General features: G+C 52.0%; 7 protein-coding genes across 7 annotated transcripts, besides 9 other annotated features; 2 read left to right on the top strand and 5 right to left on the bottom strand.

Moving 5' to 3' along the window:
- Nucleotides 1-1,480: 1,480 nt before the first annotated feature.
- Nucleotides 1,481-1,511: a tandem repeat.
- An 8-nt stretch (nucleotides 1,512-1,519) lies between these two features.
- Nucleotides 1,520-1,547: a tandem repeat.
- A 232-nt stretch (nucleotides 1,548-1,779) lies between these two features.
- Nucleotides 1,780-1,851: a tandem repeat.
- A 54-nt stretch (nucleotides 1,852-1,905) lies between these two features.
- On the bottom strand, nucleotides 1,906-2,136 carry EKO05_0001065 (uncharacterized protein; the record flags this gene model as incomplete). The annotated part of the gene is made up of 1 exon (XM_059635567.1): nucleotides 1,906-2,136. The coding sequence occupies one exon, from the start codon at nucleotides 2,134-2,136 to the stop codon at nucleotides 1,906-1,908; it is 231 nt and encodes a 76-aa protein (XP_059491550.1).
- Nucleotides 2,115-2,150: a tandem repeat.
- Nucleotides 2,151-2,681: 531 nt separating this feature from the next.
- On the bottom strand, nucleotides 2,682-3,379 carry EKO05_0001064 (uncharacterized protein; the record flags this gene model as incomplete). The annotated part of the gene is made up of 2 exons (XM_059635566.1): nucleotides 2,682-2,949; nucleotides 2,997-3,379. The coding sequence occupies 2 exons, from the start codon at nucleotides 3,377-3,379 to the stop codon at nucleotides 2,682-2,684; spliced, it is 651 nt and encodes a 216-aa protein (XP_059491549.1).
- Nucleotides 3,380-4,010: 631 nt separating this feature from the next.
- Nucleotides 4,011-4,643, top strand: EKO05_0001063 (uncharacterized protein; the record flags this gene model as incomplete). Its single annotated transcript, XM_038937275.1, has 3 exons — nucleotides 4,011-4,281; nucleotides 4,408-4,569; nucleotides 4,618-4,643. The coding sequence occupies 3 exons, from the start codon at nucleotides 4,011-4,013 to the stop codon at nucleotides 4,641-4,643; spliced, it is 459 nt and encodes a 152-aa protein (XP_038801827.1).
- A 3,638-nt stretch (nucleotides 4,644-8,281) lies between these two features.
- On the bottom strand, nucleotides 8,282-9,704 carry EKO05_0001062 (uncharacterized protein; the record flags this gene model as incomplete). Its single annotated transcript, XM_038937286.1, has 2 exons — nucleotides 8,282-9,016; nucleotides 9,069-9,704. The coding sequence occupies 2 exons, from the start codon at nucleotides 9,702-9,704 to the stop codon at nucleotides 8,282-8,284; spliced, it is 1,371 nt and encodes a 456-aa protein (XP_038801826.1).
- A 22-nt stretch (nucleotides 9,705-9,726) lies between these two features.
- Nucleotides 9,727-9,807: a tandem repeat.
- Nucleotides 9,808-12,240: 2,433 nt separating this feature from the next.
- On the bottom strand, nucleotides 12,241-12,804 carry EKO05_0001061 (uncharacterized protein; the record flags this gene model as incomplete). The annotated part of the gene is made up of 1 exon (XM_038937627.2): nucleotides 12,241-12,804. The coding sequence occupies one exon, from the start codon at nucleotides 12,802-12,804 to the stop codon at nucleotides 12,241-12,243; it is 564 nt and encodes a 187-aa protein (XP_038801825.2).
- A 332-nt stretch (nucleotides 12,805-13,136) lies between these two features.
- EKO05_0001060 (Prohibitin-2, subunit of the prohibitin complex (Phb1p-Phb2p)) lies at nucleotides 13,137-14,221 on the top strand (the record flags this gene model as incomplete). The annotated part of the gene is made up of 2 exons (XM_038937353.1): nucleotides 13,137-13,835; nucleotides 13,889-14,221. 2 exons carry the CDS (start codon nucleotides 13,137-13,139, stop codon nucleotides 14,219-14,221), a joined length of 1,032 nt encoding a protein of 343 aa, XP_038801824.1.
- Nucleotides 13,181-13,234: a tandem repeat.
- A 63-nt stretch (nucleotides 14,222-14,284) lies between the features above and the next one.
- Nucleotides 14,285-14,318: a tandem repeat.
- Nucleotides 14,319-14,345: a tandem repeat.
- Nucleotides 14,346-14,370: a tandem repeat.
- Nucleotides 14,371-14,875: 505 nt separating this feature from the next.
- EKO05_0001059 (uncharacterized protein) lies at nucleotides 14,876-15,609 on the bottom strand (the record flags this gene model as incomplete). The annotated part of the gene is made up of 2 exons (XM_038937412.2): nucleotides 14,876-15,259; nucleotides 15,313-15,609. The coding sequence occupies 2 exons, from the start codon at nucleotides 15,607-15,609 to the stop codon at nucleotides 14,876-14,878; spliced, it is 681 nt and encodes a 226-aa protein (XP_038801823.2).
- Nucleotides 15,610-15,829: the final 220 nt, after the last annotated feature.

The raw sequence follows: 15,829 nt of genomic DNA, 5'->3' as shown, positions 1-15,829 counted from the left end.
CAATTCCCTTGCTGGGAGGCTGGCAACATGGACATGGAACACGTGCCGGCACTGGCAAGACTGCTCGACTGCACCGCAACATGAAGGCCTGTATTCTGCGACACACGCAGTCATGTTCGCTGCAATGCAGCATCCCATAGCGGCCGCAAGCACGTTTCCCATCTCGCAGCGAGCAGCAGAGCCGCTTTCCATCACGGCGCATTCGCTCCCGCCTCCGCATGCCGCGCACGACATACGTGCGTCACCCCGCTCTTCCGGAAAGGTACTGCAGTCTGCCATGTCGACTCAGATCCTCTCCAACACGCCTTCTTTGTTCAGAGACAATCCATTGTTGGATACCCTGGTGGAGGCAGGCATCTTCGAATGCTGCTCCGCGGTGCTCGCAGACGTGACTGGGGTTTCCTGTCGGCTTGCCGTTCATGCCGCTTGAGCACCGAAGCTCCGGTGCCCAGACCAAAGTAGGGATCCTCAACGACCCGTCTGCAAAGGCGGCCCTTTGCGGCCTCGCATGACATTAGACAACGCCTGGGTGGAGACGAATGTTGGCAAAGGCGCTCCCTTTCCGAAGGGAAGATCCTTTGAAGTGGCATGAGTTGCGACAGACGCTTTAGGCCTGCGTTATCGATTTCCGTCGTCGCCAGGCTTGTTCGGATCCTTGGTGCGTCTTAGCAATGGGAAGGCATCCCATCACAGCGGAAAAGTGGCTTGATACTGCATGCCGCTTTCACAAAATGATCGCGACTCGTTCCTCTTGAATTGTACACACAGAATCGTCGTCTTCACTATCGCTGCTCGAGCAAAACAATCGCATCTGATACATACCTACCTCGGCCCCCCACCGTCCATCACGTATCTAGTCAAGCCTCCAATCCACGCACCGCAGCCACCAACTCCTCGGCAGCCATCCCAACGCTCGCACTTTTCGCACCCAAATCTCAATTGCCACTCCCTTCAGCCCCCCCCCCCCGTACCAAACTTCCTCGCTTGACTGCGCTTCGCTTCTACGCCCCCGCTAACAAAACTTAACCTCGCACCTACCCCCTCTCGTCCCACTAGACACGGCCTCAACCATGGTCCCAACTCACTTGCCTCTCGGAAGCTTTTTTGTTTTCACGCCGTTGAATCGCGCTGCTGGGGTGAGTACAGTAGCGGGCTACCCACCCGCTTAGAGCAGCAGAGCAGAGCCTAACCGTGCCCACGCACGTCCCGGTACAGTCGCATAGCGTACTGTTTGCGAATCAAAACAGAACAACGAGGCCCCGGTGCGGTACGTAAGGTTGCCCTCTTCCCGTTAGAGGGGGAGGGGGGCTGGTAGCTAACTTCGCTGCGTAGGTGGGGTGGGTAAGTGTTGCGAAGGGCTGGGGGGATGAGGGATGCCATGGCTGGGTGGTGCTGGGTAGGAAGGTAGGTGAAGGTTGGGTGGTTGAGGGTGGGTCTGTGTGGTCTACTGCTGTGTGGTTACATAGGCAGATGGATGGTCATCGTATCTATCCATCTATCTATAGATGTATGGAAACCTCTGCACTGCACCGCACCGCAACGCACTGTAAGCCGAGACAGGGCCCGTGCCTGCGTGGTCGATCTGCCCACCTACATACCACGCCACTCCACGCGCTGCTCCCAACAAAGCACCACCTCACCATCCAGCCCAATACCGAAGTCGCACCTTGCTTCCGTGTTGGTGTCTGTCACTCAAGCGCGGTCTATCCCTCCTCAACGCACTCTTTGTCCCCGAGCAGAGAGGGGCTGCTTGCTTGACTTCTGCCCCGTGCTGGTGACACAACAACAACAACAACAACAACAACAACAACAACAACAACAACAACAACAACAACAACAACAACAACAACAGCAGCAGCAGCAGTGAGTGTTCCTGGGGGGGCTTGGAACGCGTGGCTTGGACTGCTAGGATCGTGCGGGGAGAGAACCTAGGAGCTCCGATTGTCTCGGACGACAAGCGTGGGGTTGTCTCTGGAGCTCCTTGGATGCGAACGAGAGAGGTTCAGTCCGGGCTGGGTGGTGGGTGTATAGTGCTGTGCTGTGCTGTGCTGGACGACCGGGCTGCGTGTTCTGAAGATGCAGTGACGTGTTGTGTTGCTGGGTTGGTTGGTGTTTCGAATCGATCGATCGTCGCATCTATCTATCTATCGGCGCAGGGAGAAGATCAGCTCGGACTTGGACTTTCAGACGGCATGTAGACGTGCTTCGCTATGCATCTATGTAATGGTGTACACTGTAGCGAGCAGGCTGTAGGTCTTCTGTGCTGTTTCGAGTGGGTTCACCGCTGGTTAGGGATGATTGGCAAATAACTGGATTTGATGATTGAGACGGCTTGACCAGATGCGAAGGTTATGAAATGTGTTGTTTATGCTATGCCGGTATCGTTGGCGGTCTTGTAGAAGTGTAGAAGTATCGTGTTGGAAAGTAGTTAGTTCAGGGACTGTTTTTAATCTTACAGAGAAAGCTTCTGTTGGGGGTCCTCAAATACCTTGATATCAATTCCGTCGATGCACAATGCTGTAGCGAGCTTCATGCTCTTTTACTACTTTGAAATTTCGTCCAAGCAGCAACTCTATTCTCCACCATTCGTTGTTTGAAAAATAGCGAGAGAAGCTATTGGACTCGTTGTTCATCAATGCCCAACGCCGCTTCGAAGCGACCATGGCAGCACCCTCGTCCTACTAATCGTCGGTTTGACCACCTTCTGTCTGTTTGACGCACTTCAGCCTGTTCTCAATCCCACGTCTACGCCTCGCAACACTAAAATCGTAGTACCCACGGTCACTGGAGGAGCAAAAAGGCGCTGGTTTCATCTGACTAGCACCCAATCTAGCCACACCACGCACGGAGACAGACGCCACAGCTTGCCGCAGGTCAGCGGAAGATTTCTGGAGTTCAGGTGTGGCGACCTTGAACGGACAGAGTCGAGTTTTGTCGATGAGAATACGCCTGCATGCTTTAAGCAAAACACACCGTGGATAGCAGGAATTCGGAACAGGTTCCACAAGTCATCGGCGATCAAGAGGTGCTCGAGATGGGGTGGAAGCATAGAAGACAGGTCGTACACTGCCGCCTGAATGTCGACGATCTGGCCGAACGGTGCAAAGAACGAGGTGGAACGCTTCTTCAACGCTGAGAATGATCTGAGGGAGCCCAGTTTGCCGCATAAAACCTCCCGTGCACGACCAGAAGGTTCGACAGTGATGGCCTCGGCAATTCCAATACGAACAGTGAGATCTTCCAGTGTCGATCGCACATACTCTATGCCTGTGTGGAGGTGGTCTAACTCTAACGTAGAGGAGGTGCGGAAATATTCGTAGACGAATGATTTGAGCCGCGGGGTGCATTGTAGCATTTGCTTTACCGCCGAGGCCGGCATTTGGGCCTGATGGAAGTGTAGCGTAGTGAGCTTCTCGCTCTCTTGTAATTGGTGTCAAGGGGGACGGATAGGGACTTGTTGGATATGACTGAGAGATCAAGATATGAGGCTGATCAACGCGTTCGGAAGTGAGAGGATGGATGCCATTGCTGCCAGGAACTAGCAGAAGATGCGATGCGAAGGTGAAGAGCAAAAAAACGATATGAGCAGATGAAAGAGAAGTGAGATGGGACTGCGTAGTTTTCATGCTGTAGAAGATAGTGACAGCTTTAAGGGCAGGCACTGTTCATGTTCCAAGATGTTCATTGCGGACGGTATTTACTCAGATAAAGAGCAAACAATATGAGCCCCGATGGTGCCATCACGTTACACGGCTTTCATCGTGCACGGATGCAACTGGCCACGCAGGAACGTTGCGAGACATACGAGAAGATAAGAAGTCGTCTCGCCTAGAGGAAGAGTGCTGGAGTGTGTTGTCGGAGTCGCCACAATTCTGGCGTAGCGCCCCGCACTAATTCTAGCCGCAAATGCGCTGCATCCCAACTTCCTCACTCCAATCTTCGCACGTCCACCCCTGCAACCTTTACAACATCGAATCACACCCCTGTCTCAGGCGAGCAAACAGTCCCAAATGCCATCCCCTAGCGATATCCTCTCCGACCCGGACATCAGCAAGGCTTACGAGGATGTGAGGAGCGACAAATCCGAGACTACGTGGCTTGTCCTCAAGTATGAATCTGCCACAAAGGACAACTTAAAGCTAGCCAGTAGCGGTACCGGCGACATTGCAGAGATGGTTGAGACCTTTGGGGACGACGAGGCAGCGTACGGCTACGTGCGCATGAAGCTGGGCAACGACGAGTATTCGGAACGTGTTAAATTTGCGTTCGTTGTCTGGGCGGGTAAGTGCTTGGAGGCGGTTAGTTACCATCCTTAGGGTGCCCTCTGTGCACTGCAGACGGAAATTATTTGTGACGGGAAATGTGTAATTCCTTCGAGACAGGCACAATGGCTGACTCAAAGTACAGGCCCTAATACTAAGATTATGCGGAAGGCCAAGATGAGCTTCCAGAGCGGGCAAGTCAAGCAAGTCATCCGAACATACGCGGTGGAGATCCAAACAAGCGACAAGAGAGAGCTGGAGGCAGACGCAGTCACCATGAAGCTGCGAAAGGCCATGGGTGCTAATTGTAAGACAGTCGACCACTCATTTGAGGATGTTTGCTGAATCAACATAGACGATCGACAAGGCTCGAGCTACTAAGCAGTACCGCTGCACCTGCTTACGCCATTGGTTGTGTTGTCGTGTTTGAAAACGAAATATAGATTACCAAATGCTGTATCTCCTGGAGTAGGCCTGACGTACAACAGTTCTAGCAGGCTAGGCCGTACGAAGACGCAGACTTCTGCCGAGGCGCTTCGATACATCTTGGATATCTCAACAACGTCTAAGCTCTACCAGAAATAGAGATGTAGAGCAATGTCAAACTACCACGTGATTTCAACCCCCCCTTTCCGCATTTGACGATTCAGGCAGCCGTCTTTTCTTCACCGGCCTTTCGACCGATCTCCGTACTCACAGAGATGTGACGATTCTCGTGCGTACGTGCGTCTCTCTTCTGTAACGTAATCCAACGCGAGTAAGCCAGGCAGTCACTCCATACTCCATCGCTACAGGTCAAAGTCGCCGCCTCAACCACCCTTCTAGCAACTTGGGTTGGCGTAAGTGTTGCCATTGCTTGGTCTTCGGGATGGATCCTTCTCTCCCAGTCCTCCAAGACTGAGATGAACAGCGCTGAGAAGCAGCAGAAGATAGCTCTCAGCATTTTGTTCCAGTCAACGGTAACCCAAGAAGCTGATCGTTGCCACATACTGATCGAAACGGCGGTATCGCTGCTCTAGGCGTGAGATTTCAAGACTGAATGAGGGTGTCTTGGCAGCTAGTTAGATGGTCTGAAAGAAATCAGAATGACGAATGTACTAGCTGAGAGGCTACCGTTTGTATGTCTAAATGCCGGTGACATTATCATGCAACCAGCGAGTGTCACTCATGCTGTACCCCGGCCCTTACAATCATGTCAGTTTCAGGGCAAGCTCGATGATCACTCCATAACAGGAGAATTTAGCGCTAGAGACGGTGCATGTTGCCGAGACATTGACAGATTCAATGATTTCAAACGAAAACTCGGCAGGAAGGACCACGTCAAAAGTGGAGAAAGGTGAATTGAGGGAGTGGGTAGGGTTGTACAGGGCATACGTAGCCACTGAAGTACGAACCCAGCTCTAAGAACGCTGCAGGCAATCTATGAGTCAGTTGCAGGATTAGGTGCTAGCTCAGCTGGAAGCAGGGTCAAACAGCACCTCCCAAGCGTTTCGGGGTGCACAACCTGCAATGAGCAGTGCTGGTGCTTATTGCAGGAAGTTTGATGCGCAATTAGAAGCTGTGCGCAGCGATTGCTTTTCAATTTCATGTGGAAAAATCAGTGTTACGCTAGAAAGATTGGCCTACATTGTTAGAAGTTTCTGCGTTCGAGATTCATGTCGGCATAGATGGAATGGAGGCAATGCGTTCAACACTGACTCTGCCTTGCATAACTGCATTCTTAACAACTATCTCCCACACACTATGTCGCACATTGGAGACGGAGCGAATCAACTTTCGAAATCAGACACGCAATACGAGGTAGCATTGAGGCGTGATCGTTTTAGGCAGACAAGCCACGAGTGGATCTAGGTCAAGATATCCGCGATACTTTTCTTCTTCCCTTTTTTGTTTTTATTTTTTTGCGATACCAGCTTTATCCGGTGAAATAGTGGAAACTGAAATAGGTGAAATGTTGATTCCCGCACGAGTTACCGTAGTCAGGTCACATGCCAACTTCTTCCGACCTCGCTCTAGATTGATGGAAAGCCGAGCCAAGGATTTCAACCACAAATTGGCAAGATGGCAAATTTACCGGAATCTCCGAGAGCTCAGAAGCGGCGAAATCGACGAATAGCAGGAGGGATTATATCAATGCTCATAGGTGCATTGAGTTACAACGACATATACAGAAGCTTAGTCAAGCCATCTAACCAAATCCATTCGTATCAGACGCTTTACAAAGGCTGAATAGACTGCTAAGCAGCAATCAAGAGCAGAAGTAGACACGCATCGCTTAATAGAACCTAGGCCGACCGTGTGTATGTGAATTAAACCCTTTTCTTTCAATCACCATGTTCAACATTGATTTTTCTCAATGGGAACGGTCAAACTGGCGAATCAAAGACAGTCAGTCAAGTCCGTCTGGGATAAATATTCCTCCAGTTCTCGATACTGCATTCCTTATCCATTCTACACAGGATCTTTGTTGCTATCTATAACCCATTTGGGCAGCCCTATGTCTTTCAAATACTCGAAAGGGCAATCTATGTTTTCCAAAAGCGCCCTATTGCATGTTATGTTTGAGAAAAGGGGTGATTGAAAACACCATCTCTTGTCGTTGGAATCTTGGTGTTTCCACGCAGATAGTTAAAACCTACCCTTCGTCATCGCAAGATGCTCTAAATCCAAAATCAAGATACCCCTCCCGAATGCTCTGCTCAATTCAACAGGTCATGTGTACAATGTGAGGTTGTATATTTGTTTATTGTCTAGCAAACCCAACGCTACCAGAATTCAACAGCCGGTCTCTTCATGTGCTTCGAAAAATGAACCGCGAAAGTTAAAAAACACTACAGGCAAGGTCCGCATGTTAAGCTTATATCAGAAGCCGTAACAGGCTTAACACTTCACATCTAGATCTATATACCATAAAAACAGCCGCTTTTTTCTTCCTTTCTTAGAACGCCTTCTCAACTTCTTCATGTTCTCCAAATATCCCAGCTGCTTCCCTGAAAATGCGCTCTTCAGAAAGGAAGAAACGCTCCTGCGATGTTCGTTCCGAGCTTGAGACTCAAAAAATAAAAGTATTAACTACAAAGTTATTACCTGGGTGATTCGCTCTGCTCGCTGTACAAGAAGCTATACGCCATGGCTTGGGAATTCGGTAAGTCCTTTTCAAACCAGATTTCTAAATGCGACGTAGAAGAAGTTGATAAACAAAGAATGCCATCCACGTATCTCAAATCTCCTCAAGAAAAACCAGGCACATACAAGTACGGGTTTTGTTTTGAGGATGGCGAAGGGTTGGTAGCACATTTAGATGTCGATACATGCATAGGTTGCGGCTTTTTGTGTATGCACAGTCGTGGGAACATATTTCAGTGCTCATCGTGATTTCGAAACGTTGGCGTAGTGGAAGCGCACGCACGGGAAGGAACATCGAGCATGCATATGTATTCTGTTTCTCTTTTCTAGGCTTGGCTTCTGGTTATGGACAGGAAAACGAGACTGAGGAGAAGGCTGGATGAAGTAAGATATGTGACAGGCATAAGCGGACATTCTCGAATTCAATGTACAGTTTTTAGAAGATAAGGGAGGAAGTGTGCTACGCTAAAACATAGAAGTGTTGGCGACAGAGTTTTTACGAGCACACGCAAGACATGATTTTCGGATTTCGGATTCAATATAAACCAAACAAGATAAAGACTGATGAGTTTTCCAAATTCTTATAGACTATACTGCATTGTTCTATCTGCGTATGCACATGCACGCAGAGCAAAAGAGAAAACGCATTACAACATACGCGGCTCTCACAACACCAAAGCGCAAGGAGTTGAAAAAAATACTAGATGAACGGATGGGTGTGTATGTGTGTGTATGTATCGATTCGAACATGTACTATCAAGTAAATTTCAGGAAAACCCCCCAACGCGCCCAACGCCACGCAATGCACTTTAATCCCACAAGACGAAGCAAGCGTATATAAGATACAGTTCAATCCAATTCAATCTAGTGTACCATCCAATATCGGCACGAATCTACAGGTACTTCTTTGGCGCGCCGAAGCGCCTCTTCTTGTACATGAGGTAAGCGCCGACGACCATGATCTGGACGGCGAAGGCGATGGCGAGCAGGCTCATCCAGGAGAGACCGTGCTGCTGGACGACAGTCTTTACGACATTAGGCATGTCCTTGTGGTTGTCCTCGAGCCGGCGGTGCATCTGGCCGATCATATCCTTGTAGTCTTTGCTCTCCAGGTCGCGCAATATCTGCATGGCGGTGGTTTCCGTCTTCTCACTTAGACGCACGTTGTGTGCGGTGCGGTCGTCGAGGGGCGCTAGGTGCGACATGAGTTCGTTGTGGCGGTGCTCGGCCTTCTCGTCGAGGGCTTCAATGGCGGCGTAGACGGCGGAGACGTGGTGTGCGATGTCTTGGATGCGGTTGTGCAGGTCGGCGAACTGGTCGTCTTGCGTCTTTACGTTTGAGGCCAGAACGTCCTGAATCCAGGGCGGGATCTGCTGCGAGGACGCCATCTTCTTGGGCGGGGAGCCTTGTTGCTGAGCGTGTTGTTGCTGGGCGGATTCTTGGTGCGGCTGGTTCTGAACGGGCTGTTGGTGCTGCTGGTTGCGCGCATCAGGGATGCGCTCGTGGTTGGGCTCTTCACGGGTGTGCGAGTTTGTGGTCGACACAATGAATTTGTGGACTTCGAACGAGTCAGGGTTCTCTGCGCTCGAGGCGCTGACACCGAAGTAGTAGTCCTGGGGGAGCTTGACCTGGGGTGGTTGATTAGCCTTCGTTGAGTGTATGGTGGTTGTATGCACGCACCTTGTCGGTCTTGAAGCAGGCATCACCGTCAACGGTGACCTCGAGCAGCCCGTTTGCGTGGCGCAGCTTGATTGTGCTAAGGTGCCCGCGATTCCTGTAGGCATGGTCGCACTTGCCAAAAGCGAGCGTGTCTAGGTTAGGGTGCAACTTGAAGTCTTTTGTTCCATCATTGAGAAAACCGCGCACAGAGCCTCCATGGCCCTCATATTGGTCGACGACCAGGACAAGTCCGTCGAACTTGGGCGCAGTGTACAAGCTGTTGGGGCTGTCGTGCGCCTGGCTGTCCTTGACGTACCAGAGCTGCAGGCTTCCACCGCCGCGCTCCATGCCCGTCGCCCTAAAGTCCAGCTCGGCCGTCCAGTCGCCGCCGTGATGCATGGGATTGTTTGCCCATAGTGCACCGCGCTTGCTGCCAGGGTAGGGAGGGGTGAGGATGACGCGGTCGGAGAGAACCTGGGGCTTGTAGTCGTCGATGCCCTGGACGTCGAAGTGGGGAATGGCGCGCAGGTCGGGTGAGATGTAGACGCCATCCTTATGGCCGAAGCTGAGGTTGTCTATGATATACTGGGCGCGCGCTGCCGAGACTGCGAGGGTGGACCAGGCGATGGTTTGGAGGGTGCGAGGGGTTATGTGCATGATGACTGGGGTGGACTAGGTTTGTGGTGTATCGTAGTGCAGTGTGGGGGAGTGCAGTGCTATGTGGTATGATGTAATGTAGTGTAATACAATGTAGTATAGTCTGGGCCTGTCAGTCAATCCTCGCATATGCTCTTCACGATCCAAACCCACAAGAGATGAAAGTAGCGTGACAGTCGCAAGAGAGATAGCAGACCGGTGCTGGAGTACAATGGGGTATCGTGAAAGAGAGGGCAGACGAACAGACGGCTACCACCAGCTGGGCAGGAAATATCCAAGAATTATGGCGGGTGGTGTCTATGCTCAAGGAAGTTCTGGACAGCTGGTGTCTTGGACTGCGACGCTGAAAGGGTGGCCCAAGCGCAAGCTGGGGCATGTTGCCCGCGGTCGACGACGACGGGGTTCAAGCGTTTGCAAGCCCGACATTGTGTTGGACCAGCGTGCAGCAAGCGTGAACAGCGTCGAGCAGTGTCTCACAGGGCCCAGCTCCATGTCGTTTGTGAAAGAGAGCAACAGTTCAGGTCGCACCAGAGGCGTGTTCGTGCCTGACGCGGTTAGTCATGCCCTTGCGTTGCCGCTGGTCGGCAGTCGGTGATTTAGTCCGCGGTCGACGAAAACGAGTGTGACCGAGAACGGTCTTTCTCAATGTTGGCTATCGAGATAGGTGGCGTTTGCGTTTCCGAGGCTGACCAAATGTACGTGTTTCGCGTGTGTTGCCATCCGAGTGGTGACACACAGGGCCATCCGGTCAACTCGTGCGTCGAGTAGAGTCGAAAAGCCATCCAGTAGGTGTTGCATTTTGGCGTGTGTTCAAGGCCTCTCGAAACGGAAGCTGTGTGAACGGGAATCCAGGTCATCGGCCATCCAGATCAACCGCCACCCAGGCGAAGGTGCGAAGACACGACGTGGTAAGAGGCATCATAAGCCAGGCCGTCCAGGGGACAGGAAGTATCGAATGCGTTTACCCGTTACCAGTAGCAGCACCCCAGGAGAAGAATGACCTTGCAAATAAAGCTGTAACGTAACCCGCGACCTTGGGCTTCATTTCACAAGACTTGGATCGATGGGAGAGACCTACAAGGACTCACATCCATGATGTAATTAAGTGGAGCCAATCTGCGGTGCTTCTGGGTGTTGCCAGTTTCTGGGGGGTGCCTTCCTCCCATGTGGTGGTCACTGTCAACAGTCAACCAGGAGCCAGTCGCATCCCCAAAAATCGCTCACCGATACCGAATTGAACGTCACCGTCATAGCGCTTCCCAGAATGCTTCTGTTTACCATCAAGTGCATCTGAGGCACCCGCGGCTTTTGTCTTGAGCCTCGACAAGGCTGTCAGCATGTCGTCCTTCTACCGGAAGGAGACCACTAGAGTGATCGATACACTATCGACAATTCTCTAAGCACTGGTGCATTTTCTGGTACATTCTCGGCCATTTCTCAACGGAGCTCTGCTTCAAATATTTCCAAAAGCGGCAGTGAGAGGACATGTAGACAACCACCGAACATTCCAGGTCCTACTAACATTCCAGATGAAGCTAAGCCGTTGCCTGCCTCGAAAGCACTACAGACTTCAGCAAAATCTCCAAACCCAGAAGAAGGGGCAATATCTCTGGAGCCCACGTCAAACGTTTCCAGTACTCAGCCGAGTGTACCACCTAGCTCAACTCCTGTGATTCTGATCCCAACATCAGCTTTTCCTTTCCAGACGACGATACACCTGTTTCTACAGAAATCGAGCTGAAGTTGAAGGATCGGATTTTGTCCCTGGAGGAACATCGGCTTATCGAAGCTGTCTTCGCACGAATCAATCCGCAATTAACGCCCTACCAGGTTGCAATTAGGGCAGACTGCTTCACTCAAGAGGACCCACAGAAGACGCCTGCTTTCTCTCCAGAACTGGAAGAATTTCAGAGAAAGGCTCCTAGTAACGAAAATGCGGCACACTTGTCTGTTATCCTGGAAAGGATTCACAAGGAGTACAATAATAGCAGCAAAGATATTCCTCTGGTATTGATGGAGTTAGAAAATCAGCCGGTGCCCTTCTTCTGGGGTGCTATAAAGCAACTTGGTACTAATGGTGCCTGGATTGACGGTTCGGTTATGGACTGTTTACTTTTCATGAGACCAGATGTGCACCCAAGTGTGGATTTTCTACCCACACATTCCGAGCTCTACACTCGAACCATCAGCGGATCCGCACTACACCAGAACAAGCAAGCTAAGCTTGGTTATATGCTCAGAATGATAGAAGAGGCACCCTAAGCGTCTGTTGATGCAAAGCTCCGGTTGAAACCAGCAGCTACTACGGTTATCTTCTTCTGGAATCCGACCGGAACGCACTGGGTGTTAGTAGTAGCTGCGAAGAGAGAGATAATCCAGAAGCTTTCGATTATCGACTCTTACAACAACAGTCGCCAACAACATGCTCCTACCTGGGCTCATGTCGGCGTTTTGTGCGTGTTTCTCAATCTTCTTTCTGTGTATCCTGTTTCTTTTCTGGAAGCGTCATAGAACGTTAGAGATATCACCAGTGGGTCTACAGTGCGCCAAGAGAGATGACTGCGGACCTTTCACAGTCCGGGCTGGCCGATGCACTCTGGCAAACCGCAACGTTCTTCCAGAACGCAGGATGCACGAAATGAGCCTCATCTTTACCAGTAGCCGTTAAGAATCTTGCAGCAAATGCGTGCTCTTGACAGTCGACCAACTCATTGGATAAGTCATCTACCATCTGGAGGATTCTCTTTTTCAAGCGTGCCTTTCTAAGGACTCGCTCAATTGTTTGGCGGAGGAGAGCGTTGCGGATGGGGAGTGCTCGACTGCACTGGCTCAGAGAAGAGTAATAAGCAGCCTTGAGTCTCTGGACTTTGTCCTCAGCTGTGCTTGTACGCTCTTCAGCGGCTTCTGCTCGTGCTCTCAGCGAATCGCCTTCGTCCTGGGAATCACTCTGCTGCTGGGAAGTCTCTGGTGCTTGCAGAGGCCGCGAAGCTTGCGCTTCTGGTAAATTCTCCAATTTCACTGCGCTTGGTTGCAGGTAGACTTCAGGAATGAGTGATTTGAAATCGTCTGGCTCATTCTGGATGTGTGTTGTGTCCGCCATGTTGCTCTCCAGATGCACGAATGGAGAAACAACTTGATTACTTCAGCTCTAGAAATAGAGGTTTTTCTGGTGTAGGAATAATAAAGAGACGAAGCTCGAGAACCCTACTAAGATATAACTTGATTCTTTTACTACCAGATTGCAGACTTACTTTACTATCTGTTAGCAAACCACGCGCAAAGGTAACGGAAGACTAATTTAAGTCTAGTCTTCGGTTCGGAGATTCGCTCGCCATGTTGTATCTTACTGCTAATTGTCATCCGGGTGAATAATGTGGAGTGTACGAGTGAATCAGTGTATATGTTTGTAGCGAGCCAAGGCACGTGACAGTAATGAGCGCATCATTATCGACGCCTCCATCAGACATCGCCTTCTGCCACCACCACCTCGACCACCTCGACGCCTCCCAACCGCACATCTCCACCCCCACAATGGCTGCACCCGACCCAAAGGAAGCGTGGCAGCGCATCCAGAATGAGCTCACCCGCCGCACCTCGCGTCTAGGCGGCTCCGGCGGCGGCGCTCCCAAGGGCACAGCAGGCGGCATCGCAGGCCTCGTCCTGCTCGGCGGCGGTCTCTGGCTCGCCAACAACGCCCTCTTCAACGTCGATGGAGGGCACCGCGCCATCAAGTACACACGACTGGGCGGCGTGCAGAAGGAAATCTACAACGAAGGCACCCACTTCAACATGCCGTGGTTCGAGACGCCCATCACCTACGACGTGCGCGCAAAGCCGAGGAATGTGGCCTCGTTGACGGGCACAAAGGACCTGCAGATGGTCAACATCACCTGCAGAGTCCTCAGCAGGCCGCGGGTCGAGGCGCTGCCGCAGATCTACCGCACCCTGGGCACAGACTACGACGAGCGCGTGCTGCCCTCCATTGTCAACGAAGTCCTGAAGAGCGTCGTCGCCCAGTTCAACGCCTCGCAGCTCATCACCCAGCGTGAGAACGTCTCAAGGCTGGTCCGCGACAACCTGGTCCGAAGAGCTGCAAGGTTCAACATCATGCTCGACGACGTCTCCCTCACAGTACGCCCTCTTCCCCGTATCACTCTTGTCTCTCTCCACTAACACTCACCCAGCACCTCGCCTTCTCGCCCGAATTCACCGCCGCCGTTGAAGCCAAGCAAGTCGCCCAACAAGAAGCACAGCGCGCCGCCTTCGTCGTCGACAAAGCGCGCCAGGAGAAGCAAGCCACAGTCGTGCGCGCCCAGGGAGAAGCCCGCTCCGCCGAGCTGATCGGCGACGCCATCAAGAAGAGCCGCACCTACGTCGACCTGCGCGAGTTTGAGAATGCAAAGAACATTGCCCAGATCCTCGAGAAGAGCGCAAACAAGGTCTACCTCGACTCCAACGGCCTCGGCCTCAACGTCAGCCAGACAACGAGCGACAAGGAGAAGCGGGCTAAGCAGTAGATGGAGTGTAGAGGTCGGACGAGCGTGCCATATTGTGTATAATTACCTCATCAAAGTAAGCGTAGGAGTAGGAGTAGGCGCCGCAGCAGCAGCAGAGGAGAAAGAGAAAGAGAAAGAGAAAGAGCAACAGAAGAAGAAGAAGCGCATCACGCCAGCGATTGTACGTAGCTTTCCACTCATGTCTAACTACCAATTTCGGACTCGCTTTTCGTTTCCTACATGCGTGTTTGCCACTTGACAGTCTGGTCTAATCCAGTCCACTGCACCCCTCGCATTTAAAAAGACGGATTCACAAGATGAGGAAGTAGGTGCCGTCTGCAATTTTCAGCAGTCAGAGGGGAGAACTATGCCGCCTACCCGCCACCACCCCTACCAGATAGCACCACCTCTCGGCCCTTCGCGTTGCTTTAGACACTCCTCGTTCACCAGCGATCGTCATATCCCGTCCTCTCATATCGTGAAAAGACATGCATTGGTCGTGTTGAGACATAGTAGTAGTCTTCAAGCCTGTCAATGTGTTTTATTCAAAGCCGTCATTCCACGTCCACGGTGTTGCTTAAGAGGCCAGTCTCAAATAACGAGCTACCGCGTCGCTCTATGCAACACTCTCGATGTGCATCACCCATCCACCCTGCAAACCGAGGGACATAGTCACTACTGCGCTTTTGTCGAGCTTTTCGCAGAGCACCGTCGTCGGCTGGTCGTCTCTGCTAGCGTCTCTTCTGGACCCGGACCTGTGTACAAGCCCGGCCACGCGGACGTCTCGGACGGGGCGCGGGCGTGGTGTCCCGCGGCTGGGGAGAGTCGGTGTGCTGAGTGTGCTTGTAGAGCGGTTACGAGCGTTTTGTCAGTTTTCTGCTGGAGTAGTGGGAGCTGGCTGGCGCTTGATGCCGGGAGGAAAGTGTAGCAGGACGCTAGTAACTGCAGTGCGATGGCCTGGATGAGAGTGTCGAATCCGTCGTCGCTGTTGGGGGAGTGGGGTGGTGGGTTGTCCGAGTCTTTGAGCCGCGCGAAGAGTTGACTGGCTGCAGGGAGAATCTACTCATCTCGTCAGCCAATGCTCGACATGGCATGTGAATGGGTAAACTAACACTCTCAGCATGCTCCCGTCTCGACGCCGAAAATTCATCGTGCTCGTCCAGCTCAAGCCACGCTGCCACTTCTCTCATAATCGCGGCATATGATCTGCTGTGGCCAGGCTCGTCCTCCATCGCTTCTGGGGATGTGTCTTCTACTAAGCGTGAGTTGATGTCAATCGCGCTGCTCTCGCCGAAGAGCCAATGTAGGTGTGGGGATCGAGGCTCGAAATCCAGCGATTGTTCAGGGAGAATGTCAATACTGAGTCTATCTCGTCGTGGGCGGCGGGAGTAGCGCGAAGAGGGTAGCATGGCGAGCGTGCTTAGGGCTGCATCAGCGATGCAGGTGCAGGGGGAGGGTAGGAATGTAGTCGATCGAGGTGAAGGGGAAAGATGAAGCCAGCGGCCAAGGTTTCCTTCAAGGGGTCCAGGGTTCCAGCGAGGAGAGGTAGGCGCCATGGTGCGTTGAAAGGTAGTTGCTGCTCGTCGAGCTATGCGGTAGCCAGGTCAAACAGTATGTGTATCGCTCGAG

Source organism: Ascochyta rabiei, chromosome 2 (assembly GCF_004011695.2).
Source record: "Ascochyta rabiei chromosome 2, complete sequence".
NCBI lineage: Eukaryota > Fungi > Ascomycota > Dothideomycetes > Pleosporales > Didymellaceae > Ascochyta > Ascochyta rabiei.
This window is presented reverse-complemented; position numbering and strand designations above follow the sequence as displayed.